This window comes from Ctenopharyngodon idella, chromosome 24 (genome assembly GCF_019924925.1).
Source record: "Ctenopharyngodon idella isolate HZGC_01 chromosome 24, HZGC01, whole genome shotgun sequence".
NCBI classification, from domain to species: Eukaryota; Metazoa; Chordata; class Actinopteri; order Cypriniformes; family Xenocyprididae; genus Ctenopharyngodon; species Ctenopharyngodon idella.
Window position 1 is genome coordinate 22,298,710 of NC_067243.1, and position 18,938 is coordinate 22,317,647.

The following is an 18,938-nucleotide window of genomic DNA, read 5'->3' on the forward strand; positions in this document are numbered from 1 at the left end:
TGCACTTTAAAAATATTTTGGTTGTGTATAACAAATATTTGTTGTTCTGTCCCCGACTGGAGCTGTCCCTGGAAATGTCCCCGTTTCACAGCCAGTTCAAAACACCCCGAAAACACACAGCAAAAAAAAAAAAAAACAATTGCCCGACAAACATGCTGGTGTAGCGGTTATTTTCACCAACAGAGGGGGCTGCAAACTACACTGATTACTTGGTTGGTCACGCGCCTCTACTTAATCAGGGTAGTCACATAAGTATTCATGCTAATTAAACTGTTTGTATGTACTATTTAACAGGCTTTGAACAGGGTGAATAAATAATGCATAAATAATAAAAAAATAATCAGCTAAACAATTACATTTGCAACAATTACATCTGCGGAAAGCACGTACTTTGTGCTCAAATCGAGGCTATACAAAATAATGGATGGGTCACTCCTACAGTTTGTTGGATTTTATGTCCCCATTAAACATTGCTGCATATTTTATATAGGCCTAAAATGTTAATCAACTTTAAAGCCAGATGGTTTTCTAGATGTAGCCTACCCCATTAACACAAATTCATGTTGTGTGTGTGTAAATATATATATATATATATATATATATATATATATATATTTACACACACACAACAGGGCTGCGTTCAGCCCCGATAAAACGTTGCAAAACGTTTTTTAAACAGAAACGGTGGTGCGTTGAACACCCTGTTCTGATGACGCAAGAGTTGTAACTATGGCAGCTGAGAAGGCCATTCTTTGTATTCTTTTTGAAGAATTTTCAGAGCCTGATGAAGTCAGTATAAATACGTGTTTAATACAGCAAAATACACTCAATGTTACAGTCACTGCCCTTGCTGTCCAGAATAAAAGAGAACACATTTGTAAACGACTTTACTTGGACCTATTGTGCGAGCTGTCTCTTTAATACCGTGTGGTTTATATACATGTTGATGCTGATTGGGCTAACATTTTTGACACACCCACCAAAGAAAACGTATCTCAAACCCGGCTGCACACTGTTTCCAGAAAACATGTCGTTCAACCCGGAAACCGTAGCAAAACGTTGTGCACCGGTTTGAGCTTGAACGTGCCCCAGTTCTTTCTGGTTCTCGAATCTGATTGGCTGATAGCCATGCAATATTTTAGTGATAAGAGCACTCATACCTTTTCACCGTTTTGTATCACTCCGCTTGAAGCGACTGTCATGGCAGCCGAGCAAATCTACTGTAATTTTTGCAAATACTACACTTGTACCACAAACTGTTGTTTTAAAGGTTTTTTAGGCGAGAATGTAGTTGTTTAGACCTGAAATATGTGACTCATATTTAATCATATTGCCTATTTTACAATTTGTTTAGACATTTTCGTAGGTGCAAGCTCCAGGCCATCAGCGGCCATTCAGTGCTCATGTACCCGCCGAGAACAGCTTCATCTTGGCCAGTGCTTTGGGGATTTGCCGCTGTGTCTTACAGTGGTTAAACATGAGATATAATTCATTTGGGGTACATAAAACAGGCAATCTATGGTCTTAGTAATCTATTACTTGTTCCAGAGCAAATCAAATTTTGCTATGTTAAATTTGATCATTTAATATTAAGGCTATATTTAACTTATATCCTTTATAGCATAGCATATTAGCTACAACTAGACGGGAAATATCAGACGAAGACTCTTCTCTGCTCTTCAGATACATAAAACATTAGCCTTTATAGACATAGTGTTTCTTGAGCAAAGAAAACGCTGTACTTTTTTTTTTTTTTTTTTTTTCAAACATCAGTTCTTTATTTACCTTTGCATTGCAAACAAGCAGAGATCTCCAAACTGCGTGTAGCACTTCATTCACAATAGAGGTGGGGTGGATTTATTGTGTTAATGTGTAAAACCGTTAAATTAGTCTCTCCATTAAGCTGTCTCTCAAACAGTCAGTCCTACATTGGTGCTAATTGCCTTTTACATGACTTGCTAGAAGTGAAATCATTTCCTTAGAGGGACAGCAACTCTAAGATCAAAGTAAGTATCAGTCATGAACTTTTCTCTCTTTTCCTCATTTTTAGAAGACTTATTTAAAACATACGCTTTAAAACATAAGGATAACAATATTCTTTTATATTTTGGTTGTTAACAAACCTTTCTTTTGGTATCTTCATTTTAAAGGCACATTATGGTTCGATCCCAGAGATATGGGGATCTCAAAGTGGCTACATGATTAAATTGTACACATTTTCAGTGGTCAAATACCAAATGTGGGTAACTTTTCATAAGGCTGATACTTTTTTTCCTTAAAGAGGAATGTCTGAAGAACAAATAATGTTGAAACTAGAAATATATTGTATCCTCACAACAATTGCCTAGAGTTCCAAAAACATTCTTTTTCCAAAGTTTGTGTTCCTGTAACTCAAGAAGTCAAGTCAAGTCAAGTCATCTTCATTTATGTAGCACATTTCACAATACATATTGTTTCAAAGCAGCTTCACAGTGACAATAGGAAAATTATTATCGAGCTAAAGTTGGTTTTTGATTGAATCACTTCCGTTGTAAAAATTGTTAATTATTACTTTAGGGGCCATTTAAATGACACCTTTCCTACTGAAAAAAACCCTGAATCCCTTTAATGCATTCTTGCCGTTCATTTACGTGTTTAGTCTATAGGTTTGCGTGTTTCAGTGTGTATGTGCGCAGAAGCTTTTTTTAAAAAAAAGTGATGTATGCCAAATTACTCGTCTGGTTTGCATAATACAGAAAAATGTGTTGTGTCCACGGATCTATGCGAACTGAAATAATTTTTATAAAGTTTTATCTATGCATAGGGAAAGGAAAGGGAAGGAGGCCTTCGCAGGGGATAATTTAGTTGAAACGTCAGGGTTGCGTTATTGTATGCAGGTCCTTCATCTCATCTGGATATGGCCTGGATCTGGCAGGCTGCGGCAAACCTCGGGATAAACAGAGAGAGACTAATATTAGACACCATTCTTTTTATGATGTAGCGAGTACATCAGGTGTTATGGGAAGTGTTCCCGGTTCCGGCTGACCTAATCTATGCAGCCTAACAATTTACATGATTTGAATTATAGAAATAGATAATGTGTTATGTGTATGCAAGTTTAAACAGATGTGTTTTTAGTCTAGATTTAAACTGACAGAGTGTGTCAGGTGCTAAATAGGAAAAGGATCTGCCGCCTGCAGTTGATTTGGATATTCTAGGTATTATCAACTGTCCAGAATTCTGAGATTGCAATAGACGTGAAGGACTATAATGCATTAAGAGCTCGCTCAGGTACTGGGGAGCTAAACCATTTAGTGCTTTGTAAGTGAGTAGCAAGATTTTAAAATCTATACAATGTTTAATAGGGAGCCAATGCATTGATGACAAAACCGGGCTAATATGGTCATACTTCCTGGTTCTAGTAAGAACTCTAGCTGCCGTGTTTTGGACCAGCTGTTGTTTGTTTAACAGGCGAGCAGAACAAACACCCAGTAGAGCGTTACAGTAATCAAGCCTTGAGGTCATGAACGCATGAACTAACTGTTCCGCATTTGTCATTGAGAGCATATATCGTAGTTTAGATATATTTTTAAGATGAAAGAACGCGGTTTTACAGATGCTAGAAACATGGCTATCAAATGAAAGATTGGTATCAAAGAGCACACCCAGGTTCCTAACTGACGACGAAGACTTAACAGAGCAGCCATCAAGTGTTAGACAGTATTCTAGGTTATTACGTGAAGAAGCTTTTGGTACAAAAATTAGAATCTCTGTTTTTTCTGAATTTAGTAGTAAGAAATTACTGGTCATCCAATTTTTTATATCAGCTATGCATTCCGTTAATTTTGTGAATTGGTAAATTTCGTCAGGGCTCGAAGAAATATAGAGCTGAGTATCATCAGCGTAACAATGAAAATTAACACCATGTTTCCTAATGATATCTCCCAAGGGTAGCATGTACAGAGTGAAAAGCAATGGTCCTAGTACTGAGCCTTGCGGTACTCCATATTGAACTTGTGATCGATATGACATCTCTTCGTTTACTACTACAAAATGATAACGTTCAGATAAGTAAGATTTGAACCATGCCAATGCAATTCCACTAATGCCAACATAATTTTCAAGTCTATTCAAAAGAATATTGTGGTCGATAGTGTCAAAAGCAGCACTGAGATCTAGTAACACTAATAGAGAGATACAACCATGTTCTGATGATAAGAGCAAATCATTAATAACTCTAATGAGAGCAGTCTCAGTGCTATGGTACGGTCTAAATCCTGACTGGAAATCCTCACAGATACCATTTCTTTCCAAGAAGGAACATAGTTGTGATGAAGGTAGATTCGAGATCGGCCTGTAATTGACTAATTCTCTAGGATCGAGTTGTGGTTTTTTAATAAGAGGTTTAATAATAGCCATCTTAAAAGTTTTCGGTAAGTATCCTAGTGATAAAGATGAATTAATGATATTAAGAAGAGGATCTATGACCTCTGGAAGCATCTCTTTCAATAGCTTAGTCGGTATGGTCTAACATTCATGTTGTTGATTTTGATGATTTTAGTTTAGACAATTTTAGACAAGTTTAGACAATTCTTCCTGTCCTAAAGCAACGAATGAATGGAATTTTTCCTCAGGGACACTACAGTGCACTGCCTGACACGATACTGTAGTAGACGGTTGCATGGTTATAATTTTCTCTCTATTATTGTCAATCTTGCAAGTAAAGAAGTTCATAAAGTCATTACTGCTGTGCTGTTTGGAAACATCAGAAGTTGAAGCTCTAACACCAGAAGCTCTATTTCTCGTTAATTTAGCCACTGTATCAAATAAATACTAGGTATTGTGTTTATTTTCTTCTAAATGATTTGAGAAATAAGCAGATCTAGCAGTTTTTAAGGCCTTTCTGTACTCAATCATTGTCTCTCTCCACGAAATGCGAAAAACTTCTAGTTTTGTTCTCTTCCAGCTGCGCTCCATTTTTCTGGCAGCTCTCTTAAGGGCCTGAGTGTGCTCGTTGTACCACGGCGTTGGATTAGTTTCCTTAATCTTTTTAAGCACAGAAGAGAAGTATTAACGATATCACAATATTCTTTTAGATTCTGGTTCTTAACAAACTTTTCTTTTGGTATCTTCATTTTAAAGGCCCTATTTTGTTCATTCCCAGAGTGTGGGGATCTCAATGCGGCTCCATGTGCAAATTGTTGAATTTTACTCATTTTCAATTGTTGAAAACCAAATGTGGGTGACTTTTCAAACAACTGAAACTTATTGTATTTAAAAAGGAATGTCTGAAGGACACTAAAAATGTATCTTTTTTTTATTTAACTTCATAGATTTACATAGATTAACAAGTGACATTTGCTAATATTTTGTTCACTGAACTAGAAAATATCCCCGTTTCAAAGTGTTTCCAATTGAAATTTGGTCACCTTAGTTTTTTTCTCTTTTAAAAGGTTATTAATATTTACAACATGAAGAAGACTTCTTCTCCAACAGGTCAATGAACGAGTGTCAGCGGTGTAAATCCCCTTTTCTGACAAAAGAGGGAAACCTTTCCACACTACAATGATCTGCAAACCTGAACCAACATTGACTCAAATTTCTATGGGTGTTATAATAACTGTCTTCTAACAAGTACACTTGTCAAGGCCTAACATTCCTCACTGTTATTATGACAGGATCATTTTCACCCCAACCAGTAATTTCACATTTAGTTCTTTCATTTGTTTTATGCCAATTTTATTGATCAAAAATCTCACAAAGATTCTTTCAAGCAAAGACAAACATTACCTGGTCCTCAATATCATTGTTTATCGAGTACCTGAGTGAGATTAGAAAGAGCTCTTGGGTTTAAGACAGTTGGCTGAGGCTCTTGTAATTGAATCACAGCCCAAGAGCTCTTTGTCAAGGTGCCAATGTTTAGCAAAGGGTGGGCTCGGGTGGGTTAGAGGAGACATACTCATGCAACTCGACTCCTCTCAACCTTCAAGCAAAGGTCTGTTCACACACTGTTTTCCAATGCTGCCATTTATAGATTGGACCAAGCAGTTTGTTTGTGACTGAAACTGATGCCTGTTCTGCGGTGGGGTAAAATATAAAATGATTATTTCTCATGGAATACATCTTAATTAGCTTTATTATTTATATGGACTTGTTTAGATTACTACTATAAATCAAAGTACTTATAATAATAGACTCACTGTTGGTTTGCTCTTTAGAAAAGATCATTCAAGTGATTCAGTAATGTATTTGATTCATTAATGTAAGTGATGTCCACACTTTTTCCTTTTTAATAAAAAAAAGTGTAAAACGATTGTAAATTAATTAGTAAATAACTAGAAATTAATTCTAAACTCATCAGTTCTGTAGCACTGCATTGCCACCATCACACAGTTCAACAGAATTCTATTACAAAAGTAGTCAAATAGTCATTTATTTGCATGGAAAATTGGTAAGGCGATCAGAATGGAAATTTGTTTAGCAAGATAAAATATGTTGACCAAAAAAAAAAAAAAAAAAATAAAGATTGGGGTTAACTGTGGTGGAGACGCCAGGAGTGCAGGCGCGAGAAAAGCTATGGAAACTTTCCCAGCTTGGGTTATATTAAATATCCAAAGGGAAATTGTAAATTGAAGATCCAGACAGGAAGATGGAAAAGTCTTTTCGCTTAAAGTGAATACTTGTGCTTGTAAAGGTCTGTAGGTTTTTTTTTTTTTTTTTTTTTCTTTTGTCAAACAGCATTTTATATTTCCTTGAGGGACTGCCATGCCACTCATATTTTCCGTTATTGCATTGACTGGGATATTATGTTACATGAATGTACATGAAAAAGATCTGCAACTGTAAAAATCAAGGTGGTCCAAAACATTCCAGAAGACTTGCTCCATGAGAATAGAAGAGATGAATGTATGTGCAGATGCAAACAGTTGAGCAGTCTGACACTTTCAATAATTTAATATTGCACTCTCTCTCCGTGACTTTATTGTATCTCTGTTATAATGACATATAGTGACATATTTACATTAAAAATCTTATTTATTGCCCTTTTGCACTTCAACAAATAAAAAAATATTAAAATAGTATTATAAATATGTGAATAAATATGAATAAATAAATAAATTCAAAACTAAAAAAAAATTTAAAAAAATAATTGTTCTGCCGATAATATCATTTAAAGTGAAAAAGGTTGTATTATTAATTAATTAATTTTAATTTAATTTATTTTATATTAAGTGCAAAAGAGGAAAATAAATAAATATAAAAAAATGGTTCTGTTGATATAATTTAAAATGTTGTATTATTAAATTTAATTGTTATTTATTTATTTAGGTTACACTTTATTTTAAGGTGACGTAGTAACATTGTACTTAAATAAGTACTGAGTAATATTAATTAACTACATGTATTTACTATAGAGTTACGGTTAGGGTTAGTTACTTGTAATTATGCATAATGTACTGTTATTACTATAGTAAGTACATGTAGTAGCCTAATGTGTAACTACGTCACCTTAAAATAAAGTGTTACCTTTACTTATTCAAGTGCAAACGAGGTAAATAAATAAATAAGTAATAAAACAAAGTAATTTTTCTGCTGAAAATATCTCTTAAAATGTGAAACGGAAGTATTTACACTGATGGTCTCTAGCCTTTGGACCACACTGTACAAATATACCAATCAAAATTTAGTGTCATTCACTGAATCATTTATTATATATACTACCGTACTTCACGCTTCATGCTCACAGTCTGTGGAAAGCAGAGCCAGCCACCAATCATTCAAGCTGTTATTTATAGCACTTCTCAACGGAGTCATATAGTTGATGTGTAAATTGAGACTCTTCCTTTGGACATGGCCCCAAAGCATGCTCAACTCTGACCCTGAGCCAAGGCCACTGTAAAGTTGAACTTGGCATAGTCACACACACAGAACACACACACACACACATACATACACACACACACACACACACACATCCGCAGACAAGTGAAGAAGATGCAACTGGGAACCCTTTGCTGCCATTCTGGAATAACTTTCTATGTCCAAATCTCAACATTAATCAAAATAAATAAGACTAATGGGTGAAAGGAAAACGGGGGCATCCAGTAGTCAGCTGATAGGTGAAGCTGTCTAGTGGTTATGTGATTATTGGAGAAGAGTGAACAGCCAAGGTGAGGTTCCCACAGCCTTATCCAATGACCACAGCCCTGCCAGCAGAATCCTGAGGTGCAAAAGGGCTGACTTACAGAATCTGAGCCAGTCGCAACTAATCTTCAAGGCATTTAGGCTATTGGCCTCTTCGACACATTGGTGCTTTACTATCAGAAGTCCTTTCCCTTGCTCTGGGAAAGCTGGGATAGATAGATAGATAGATAGATAGATAGATAGATAGATAGATAGATAGATAGATAGATAGATAGATAGATAGATAGATAAATGTGTGAAGTCCCTCAATACGGTTTAAAATGTACCTTATGATGTTATTTGAGAGAATGTGCACAGTGAACAAAGTTGGAATCTAGACAAAAGGCAGCGACTTTGAAGAAGCTCAACAATAAGATAAAAATAAGTTTTGATTTGATTTGTGATTTGTGTTCCCTTTCAAAGGAACTCCATGCTGCGTCTGATGCAATGTGGGGAATGCCTCAGCATGACTGCGTCTGAAGCATGTGTGCAACTATTCCAATCCTGATTGGCACAGCATTACCCTGTGATACGTGACGGCATACCGCAGAAGCTGTAAAAGATAGCAGCATTAGCTTCTATGTCTTCAGCATGTCTTCAGTGTTTCTGTCAGTCCTTTTTGGTGTTTGTTTGTCCAGTAGGCCATTATATTCAGTATTATATCATGGCGAGCAAGCAGTTTAGATCGAGTGGGGACACACAGGGGAAACACTTTTTGTTAGCTGCATGGGAGCGGAGCACACGGTCAGCTCTCGAGGGGGTGAGTCTTCCACTGAGAACGCTCCGCTCCCACCTGACCCTCATTGATGAGATCAGCCAGGTTCGCTTGGATGAACGAGTCCTGCCTAGCAAAGCTCAACCTCCATGTCGGGGCCTGCCCTTCTTTCCAGACCTCCACACCTCTTGGAACAAGCTGTTCTCCGCTCGTATATCCAGCCCCACTTTACACAAGTAGCACTTCACACAAGCTCAGGCACACCCGCTCCTCCTTGGAGCCCTCAGGAAATCGATCTGCTAACCCTGCCACCATCAGTGTTTTAGGGCGCAGCGGTCTTCACCAAACACATATCTCAGATTCTGCCTAGTATCGTTCCAGCACTGGGATGTTCGCCCCCTCTAAGGAGGGTTCTACCAGATTTGAAAATCTCTCGAGAGACTGATTCCCTTTGGTAGACTATTTAGCAGCGTCGAAACTTCTGCCAAATGTGTCTCAATGGGTCCTGCATATAATAGAAAATGGGTACAGAATCCAGTTCGGTTCTTGACCACCAAGGTACAACGGGGTGTCATCTACGGTAGACAGATCAGAGGACTGGTTTGTCACGATAGATCTAAAGGATACGCATATCCATATTTCATCCTTCCTCAACTCAGGAAGTTCCTAAGGTTCGCTTTTGGCGGCAAAGCCTACCAGTATCCTACCCCGCATCTTCACGAAGTGCATGGATGCAGCTCTGGCTCTAGGGCATCTGTGTACTCAATTACATTGATGACTGGCTAATCCTAGCTCATTAGCATCAAGATGTTGTCCTCGCTCACATAAAGCACTTGGGCCTAAGACTGAACTCCAAGAGGAGTTTGCTTTCTCCAGTTCAGAGGACAACTTTTCTAGGAGTAGTTTGGGACTCGGTTACCATGCAAGCACGAGTGTCTCCTGCTCGTATCAAGTCGATTGTCTCAGCAGTGAGCAGAATAATGGTAGTCCAGGCCATAACTGTGAAACCATTTCAAATGCTGTTGGGTCTCATGGCAGCTGCATCCAACGTGATTCAAAAAGAGACGTGCCTTTTGGCCTTCTGTACATGAGACCATTGCAGTGGTGGTTCAAGACCCAAGGGGCAACCCATTCTGCGTAACGAAGGTTATGTGCAGGTGCCTTCATTCCTTTATGATGTGGAAGAAACCTTGTTTTCTGTCCCAGGGACCTGTGTTGGGGGTGTCGGGTTATCACAAGACACTTATGACAAACGCTTCTCTCACAGGCTGGAGCTCAGTCCTCGAGGGCTGCTTGACTCAAGGTCTGTGGAGAGGGCATCATTTCTCTTGGCACATAAACTGCCAGGAGATGATAGCTGTATTTCTAGCTCTGAAGTACTTCCTAATGATATTTCACAAAGTTAGCATGTACAGGGTGAAAAGGAGTGGTCCTAGTACTGAGCCTTGCGGTACTCCATGCTGAACTTGTGATTGGTATGACATCTCTTCATTTACTGCTACAAACTGATAACAGTCAAGTATGATTTAAACCATGCCAATGCAATTCCACTAATGCCAACATAATTTTCGAGTCTATTCAAAAGAATGTTGTGGTCGATAGTATCAAATGCAGCACTAAGATCCAGTAACACTAATAGAGACATACAACCACGGGAAACCAGAGGAAATAATTTGTAACTCTAATGAGAGTAGTCTTAGTACTATGATATGGTCTAAATCCTGACTGGAAATCCTCACAGATACCATTTCTTTCAAAAAAGGGAACATAGTTGTGAGGATACTGCGTTTTCTAGTACTTTTGTCAGAAAATGTAGATTCGAGATCAGCCTGTAATTGACTAATTCTCTAGGATCAAGTTGCGTTTTTTTTAATAAGAGGTTTAATTATAGCCAGCTTAAACGTTTTTGGTGCGTATCCTAATGACAAAGATGAATTAATGATATTAAGAAGAGGATCTATGACCTCTGGAAGCATTTCTTTCAGTAGCTTAGTCGGTATAGGGTCTAACATATATGTTGTTGAATTTGATGATTTAATGAATTTAGACAATTCTTCCTCTCCTATACCAATGAATGAATGGAATTTTTCCTCAGGGACACTACAATGCACTGTAAAGATATTTTCTATCTAATATTATCAATCTTGCAAGTAAAGAAGTTCATAAAGTCATTACTGCTGTGCTGTTTGGAAATGTCCGAAGTTTTATTTTTCGTTTAATAAGCCACTGTATCAAATAAATACCTAGGGTTGTGTTTGTTTTCTTCTAAGAGAGTCGAAAAATGAGCAGATCTAGCAGTTTTTAAGGCCTTTCTGTTTACAAAAATGCTTTCTTTCCACAAAATGCAAAAACCACTAGTTTTGTTTTCTTCCAGTTGCGCTCCATTTTTCTGGCTGCTCTCTTAAGGGCCCATTAAGGGTCCAATTTCGATTAAAAACTAGCGATGTCTGATTAATGTGATATTAGACAATATCAGATATATGATGATGAGTAAGTTATATTTAGCAATATAAACAACATGGAATGATAGTAAATAGAGATATAGAGATTCAAAACAAAGCTATAAGGAGGTACAAATGCAAACCACTCAAGCGAGGCACAGTGTGTATTTCATTTCCAATAGCATCGAAGTCAGACGCAGCATAGAGTTCCCTCGAAAGGGAATGTCTCAGGTTACGACTGTAACCGTTGCTTTTTTCTGGGCATCCTTTATAGCTTCCACTATAAAGTCTTATCTATTATCTATTATCTACTGTGCCCATACTTTATTTTGGTAGTGTACATGCATATGTATTAATCATATTTGTGGTGTATGCTATTCAGATATTTATTTTAACTGGTTTTAAATGGTTGTATTCAAAAAAAGTTGTGGTGATTTTGATGTTGCATATTAAATTATGTACTAGGCTTTTTTATCAGAATTATTCACATTTATTGGCCAAGTTACATTTGCAAAGAAAATTTGAAAATTTGGTGGTGTGCTCCAAATAAACATGCTGCTGTATATACTCACAACAAACATTTCACAAAATATCAAATATTTGCACAAGAAATATGTCAGGGTACTGGTGTGTTCTAGTCACCACAGACGTGGAAATACTGATACAAAGCCTTTATTCTAAACACAGGAGAATGAAACTATCATGAACACACGTTACATTAAGACAATACAGGACAACTAACAGAACTAACACAAACTGAGGGCTTATATACACAGCAGACAAAGGGAGAAACTAACTAGACACACCTGAACTGAGGAACCTAATAACTTAGTAATCATAGAAACAAACAGGGTGAGAACAGAAGAGAATTGAATTAATTAACAGACTAGAAGATTAACAGGAAACGCAACACAATGAAACTTGAATGAAAACAGAACATACATGTGACATTATATAACACTCTTTGTCACAGACTACATTCTCCATGATCCTCCCTGGAACCTGATAACATACACCTGTCCTTCGTCAGCACTCCAATGACCACACTATAAATCAGGGTAAATTTCTCAAAAAAAAAAAAAAAAAAAAGTCATATTACAAAAATAAAACTACGCAAATATTACAAAATGAAAAGTGGAAAGTGTATAAATCACTTGTTTTTCTAAAGTAACACTGTCCAACAACGGGAATCTGCGTCTCTCTTGCCTCCCCTGAGCCCACTGAGTTTTAACAGACCCCCTAAAGCATGTGGTGGGTTTGTTGGGGGTAATTGAGAGTAAATGGGGGAAAGACACGTGAGAGGAGGCAATGCCTCCATATGACTGACTGGATATGTTTGGATATGATTGGTTTGTGCGATAAATCCTGTGTGATAAAAGCACTAACTTGATGAGATTTACTGTATACATGGTTTTAATAAACAGAACTATAATAACATTGTTAATGTAAAAATACAAAATAGAAATAGAATCTTTTTTCTCTTTTTTTTATGTAATGTTTATTTTACCAGGAAAATGTGACAACATGAAGTGTAACTGGGACATGAATTTACATTTGATTTATTAAAAAAATAAAAAACTGAGGACTTTGCCTCCTTATTTCAGAACACCACAGCACGCCACTGCTATAAATCCTCAGCACACACACACAGTCTTTGTCTAGCCTTGTCTAGAGCAGCGGACCCACTTACCTGGATATATACCTGTGAGAACGATCCCCTATGCTGTATCTTCGATGTCCATGTAAAGACATTGCCGTGTCAACCTCCAAGTCATCTCCTTGTCTCTGTGTCATCTCCTGGTGATCCCCTCTGTGCTCCTCGTCTCGTCTGCTCCCTGTGTTTGTGCTCCACTCTCCGCCTACAACAGATAAGATTCAACTTATCAATCTGTTTGATCACTCCACAATGTGCCATCTAAGTCACTACTCACCAGGCTTGTGTTTATCCTGCTGTTGTTTCCAAAAAACTCACCATTGTGTTCTTCAGTTCTGCCTCTTTCGTCCCTGTGTCTGTGTATACCCTGACAAAAGGCCAGACCCGAAACAAAATGAACCCTGCAGAATTTTCCAGTCACTCCCCTGAAGACATCATCCTCTCCTTTGTACAGGATGGCCATCAACTGGAAGACTATGTGGAGGAGTACGTAGAGCAACGGCACCTTAAAGTTCTGTTTTTGGAGTGGACTGGACGACCACCTATTCCGACTGTTGCTAGGGGGAGCTACCACCTGCGTGCTGGCGCAATACATGGACTATGCACTGTGGTTGTGTGGCTCACCATTCACAGTCAGCGAGATGGAAGAAGAGGACATCACCATGCAGCTGCAACCTCCTCAGCCCACGACCACCATCCAGTCATGATCGATCCTCGTTCCAGTGACCCAATCCACCTCGGAACTCCTCCCTAGTCCTTCCCCACTCGTCCTTACACCATCCACGGACCCAGAGCCAGTGCCTATGCTTGCCAAGGACCCAGACCCCACTGCAGACCCAGATCTAAAGCTGTCCCGGTGTGTGAGTTGGCCATCCTGGAGCCTGAACCTGCTATCCAAATACCATTTTACACTAAGCATGAGCCCACAGCACACAAAGAGCCGGAGCCTGCTACTGTTGGTCCCATTCAATCTCCTGACTCCTTTGTCAAGTCAAGTCACCTTTATTTGTATAATGCTTTTTACAATGCAGATTGTTTCTTTGTCCACTCTGCTAGTTCCGCCCAGCCCCAAGTCTCCTTTGTTGCTGCTGTTTCCACACAAGTCTCCTTTTTCACCCAGCCTCCCACTGGGTGAAACACTGCTCTGACTTCGTCTTCAAGCTCCTTGGCCTCACCTTGGCTGGTCCTGTCAAGCCCTCTTCCTCTGGCCTGGCTCCCTGGCTAAGCCTTGGGCTTTTCGTATACCAGCACTATCTAGGTGCGTGGATTCCATGGCTCCACCTCGGGCCTCTGAGTGCATGACTCCACTTTGGCCTTTTGATCCTTCAGCTCCACATTGGCTTGACGCTCCACCGTGGTCCGTCATCCCTCAGGCTCTGCCAGGCTCCCTCATCCCTCCGGCTCTGCCTTGGTCAGGTATCACCCTGGTTGACACCTTGGTCAGACATTACTTTCGGGCCTCCGGCTACACCTCTTCCCTCCACCCCTCCAGCTCCACCGTTGTCCTCACTCCCACCGGCTACGAACCGGTCTCATGAGCCACCGTCTCCATTTCGGCCCCGCAAGCCTGCAGTTCCGCCTTGCCCCTCCACTCCAGCGGTGTCACCCTGGGTCTTCTTCTACTCAGCTCCACCTGGGTCTCCACCTCTTTCAGCTCCACCTCAGTCAGTCGTGCTCCTGGCTCCTCCATCCATCGGTTCTGCCATGGACATTCATCCTAATGGGTCTGCTTTAGGTCACTCCATGGCTCCTTTCTCCTTCGTCTCCTCCCTCCACTCCCCCATGGACTGTTCTGCCAGTCCCCCCTGTTGCGGCATCAGGAGCCACCGTACAGGAGGGGGGAGTACTGTCACAGAAGCTGTACACTATCTTCAATATCCATGCCAAGTCATCTCCGTGTCAAACTCCAGCAGTTTATTCAACAAACACAGATGTACATAAGCTTTACAAAACACATGTAAAGACAACAACAGGTGCAGGTAATCAATAACCATGGAAATTAACAAGGGAAACTACAGAAAAAGAGGCAAACAGGAACACTGGAACAATAGGAACAGAAAACACACTTCAAAATAGGAGTCACAGAACACAAAAAACACAAGGGAAATCTTGACACCTTTGTGTGCTCCAATCTTCGCCTGCAACAGATAAGATTCAAGATATCATTCTGTTTGGTCACACCGTGATACGCTATCCAAGTCAATAGTCACATGCCTTGTGTTTATCCTGCTATTGGTTCAATAAACTCACCATTGTGTATGTGTATACTCATGTCCCTGTGTCTGTATATACCCTGACACTCTTTTTGACTTAATTTATTATACTATTTAAAATTACATTAAAAATGCACGTCATACAGACATTTATTTTAATACACATCTTATTTAATGAAAGCCAGTTTCTGAATTAAAATTAATAGATTGTAAAAATGTTGACACAATAACTATGCCTGTATGTTTAGCATTATCTTTTGTTTAATATTTCTTAAAAAAGAAAAGAAAATTTGTTTATATTTGCCCACTAAATTCAGTGTGGTGAAATCAACATGCATGTGGCAAGACATACTGTAAACAGAGAAGACTCCATTTGAAATATGATTTTTATTTATTTAATTTTTATAGAATATTGTTTTTAATTTGTTTTGTTTTTTTCTGTATACACTCAAGAAGTACGGAAAATATTTCAATAATTATTACTTAATGGTTACACCTCTTGACATTTTAATATCATTAAATCAAATGGTATCAGTGTTTTGAATTAAACCAACATGACAGTACATTTTTATATACCATTGCCTCATACATAGGATGCACAAAATACAACAAACACACACAATATAATATACATACAATTTATAGAAACACAAATGTACAATACACATACGATGCAATGCACAAGTGTGGTGTGTAATGATGCAGATGGAGTGCAACTGTAGTGATGCGAATAAAATAAAACCTAATACTGATTAAACATTAATGTATATTTTCCGCTTTCCACTGGTGAAAATTAGAGCAAAAGTTTGCGAGTAATACTTGTTACACCTGCTTAAACAGGACGCTAAAACATTGTGCGCAAGGCTGATGCGTGTTTCTTGCGCATATGCGAGTCAATCACTCTGCACGCGCGTCTCCAAATGCCAAGCGCGTGCACTCAGATAGTGAGAATGGGTGATTCACCACACACTGCGCTCTGTCCGGCCCCTGACCGGGGGCCCCGGTAATCGCAAAGCTCGCCTAATCACTTTCTCTTTTACCTTTCTGAAGAAGCTGTATGGAGTTACGTCACACCAGCGCGCAAAAGTGCAGGCCAAGCAAATAAGCCGCTGAGGAGCTATTTGTAGGCATTGCTGCCAAACCCGGGTAAGGCTGCTCACTCTTCTGCGATCAATGCTTTAAACTTGCTATTGCACTAGAAGCAGCATGCATTACATTTCTGATTTATTGTGGAATGATTCTGTTTGGAGAACTTAACCTGGATCCGTTGATGACCGGCGGCCGGTGCGCGCAACAACGCAATTAGATCTCATTCACAGACTATCGAACGCGTTACCGTGAAGGACCGGGACATGATGACGATTCTGCATGTATTAGCAGAAAGATTGTTACTTTTTATCATAACTTTCGATTAAATTTTTTTTTTCTTTCTGAAATCACCATGCCACACACTCGCAACAGGAACCCAAGTCCAATCCCAGAGGTGACATGGGACACGGGGTTAAAAGAGATGAACGAGACCTGGAAGGGGGCTATCGCTTGCTTGGGAGTTGCTATCTTTTTTGTCATGACAATTGGGATCATTTATTGGCAAGTTGTGGATCAGCCCAACAAGAACTGGATCCTGAAGGGGAGCTTTAGTGGGCTTATTTGGGAGAGACGGACGCAAACTCTGGTCATACAGACACTGACTGAGGACAAGACTTTTGCGGAGATAGACGTGGAGAACGTGGGGAACACTGATATTGAGGTTCCGTTCGTGAGGAACATGTGCTGGCTTAACAAAACCGAATTCTGCTACACTTGGGATTCGGTGGCAGAGGTGAAGATATCTTTGGAATCAGAGGAGGACTCAGATACTGAGTGTTACAGTGTAACCTGGACTCCAATTCACTGCCATGTGGATCTTAAGGTAAAATACCATTAGAACTTAACTCTTTTGAAAATATAGGCTGTGTTACAATTAGAACCAAAAGAGTTTTATGGCTTCATGTCATTGAAAACTCTCTCTGTTTTGAGTTCCACAAAAATAACTTTGCATTCTCTTTTAAAACCATCGTATTTGTTTCTGTTGGAGCAAATAAATGATTTGAAGAACCTTGTAACATTAGTAACTTTTATTCAAAATATATAAGAACTATACCCAACGCACGGAAACTAAACATTAACTTAAAGTCTGTTAAGCAAAACACTACATTTTTGTGAAAATATTTCTAATATACTAATCTGATAATGACAATCCTTGCTAAATAATGTTCGCTATAGTTGCCATGGTTACCTTCGGCGAAGGTGATTTTTGTTCGCTGTTGTTTATTTATCGCGCGATGAAAATACACGGCCTGACTAACATGTAATCACATTTTTTATGGATAGGGCCTACTAAGATGGTCCAAATTTAATCGTAATTGAAACATGTGCCTATATAATCCATCCATTCTCAAAATTGCTTTTTCCTTCGCAGGTTTTCGAGTACGATAATTATATAAAATATGTAGCCTACTTTTAAGACTCTGTTTTGACTTCCTTTTGGGGCGGGGGGGAGGGGGGGGGGGGGTGCCTAAGTATTAAGTGGGTCAGATCCCCTAATATACAAATAATTATTAAGTTGTTTCTTGTTTCACAGTGTCAAATAAGAATATACATTTTAACATTTGCTTGCGGCATTTGTCTTTATTGAACGTTTTTAAATGTATTGTTTAATTAGTGGCTTTTATGTGATTTTAAAGAGTACAGTTGGTTCTCTTATTATTTGTTTTTTTATGGGGTTATATTGTTATTAATAAAAAAACATTGTTTTTCCTTCTTACCTGCCAAATACAATTTTTAAAGCAAGGTTTAAAGTTCACCAGACTGAAATGGCCACAAAAATAATGTATCATGTATATACATTTCACAGATATCCGGTAAGACAAAGTCTTTCTTTGTTCATCAAGGTTGTAATGCAGTTCGGAAGCTTTCTAGTTTAATCCCTTCATTTCCCACATTTCCTACCTCGGTAATGCTCTGTCATGTGTTATTTCAGATTTAAGCCTAAGAACACATTGTTCAGTCCAATCCTTTGACTTGTAGATGTTCTGCACCTGTGTTCATGTGTTATGAGAGCCAAAATCTTTTTAGCTGGATATGCATGTCCAGATTTTGCTCACTCACTGATGAAGACCTTATACAATCTATATAAAGAAACTCAATCAATAAATGTATTAGTTCTTTCACATGCAATAAACTATCAAGCTATGGTATATAGATGGACCATAATGATACATTTAAGGATAGTCATTCTGTCTCTCAGGACTGTTTTTCCATGGTGAATATTTCGTGGTACGGAGGAGCCAGTGTCCATGCGCTCAACTGGCCCATAAACGATGCCAACATTTCCATGCAGCCCTTCACAGTCAGCGACCTTAGGGACAACCCTTCTGGCTTCGGATCAGTTTTAGAGCGCTACTTCCTGGGATCCTCAGGTAAGCAAAGACGAGCTCCATGTCACTAACCTCCTCAGCCAAATTTGGTCACCCTGCCCTTTCACACATTGTTGACCAGTCCAAACATGTATTTACTTGTGACTATGTACACAATCCAAAACTGCCTCGGGCCTGAGATCACGGGGACCTACTGTACATAGAGAGTGTAACACAATACGGATGGTTACTTCTGCTTGGTGAAAGATTGCAAAACAAAGGACATCAGACTTGAGTCTGAACCCATTGGTATTTGTCAGCAGATGCTTGATGTTTATATAGAGCGTTAATTAA

General features: G+C 38.9%; 1 protein-coding gene across 1 annotated transcript in view; it reads left to right on the plus strand.

Annotated features, from left to right (window-relative positions):
• The first annotated feature begins 16,080 nt into the window (after positions 1-16,080).
• si:ch211-236l14.4 (SITS-binding protein) overlaps positions 16,081-18,938 on the plus strand; it is a 40,072-nt gene continuing 37,214 nt past the window's right edge. The window contains exons 1-2 of the mRNA XM_051884978.1: positions 16,081-17,098; positions 18,476-18,647. Of these exons, the coding sequence (XP_051740938.1) occupies positions 16,628-17,098; positions 18,476-18,647 (643 nt within the window). The 5' untranslated portion in view covers positions 16,081-16,627. The remainder of the gene's footprint in view (positions 17,099-18,475; positions 18,648-18,938) is intronic.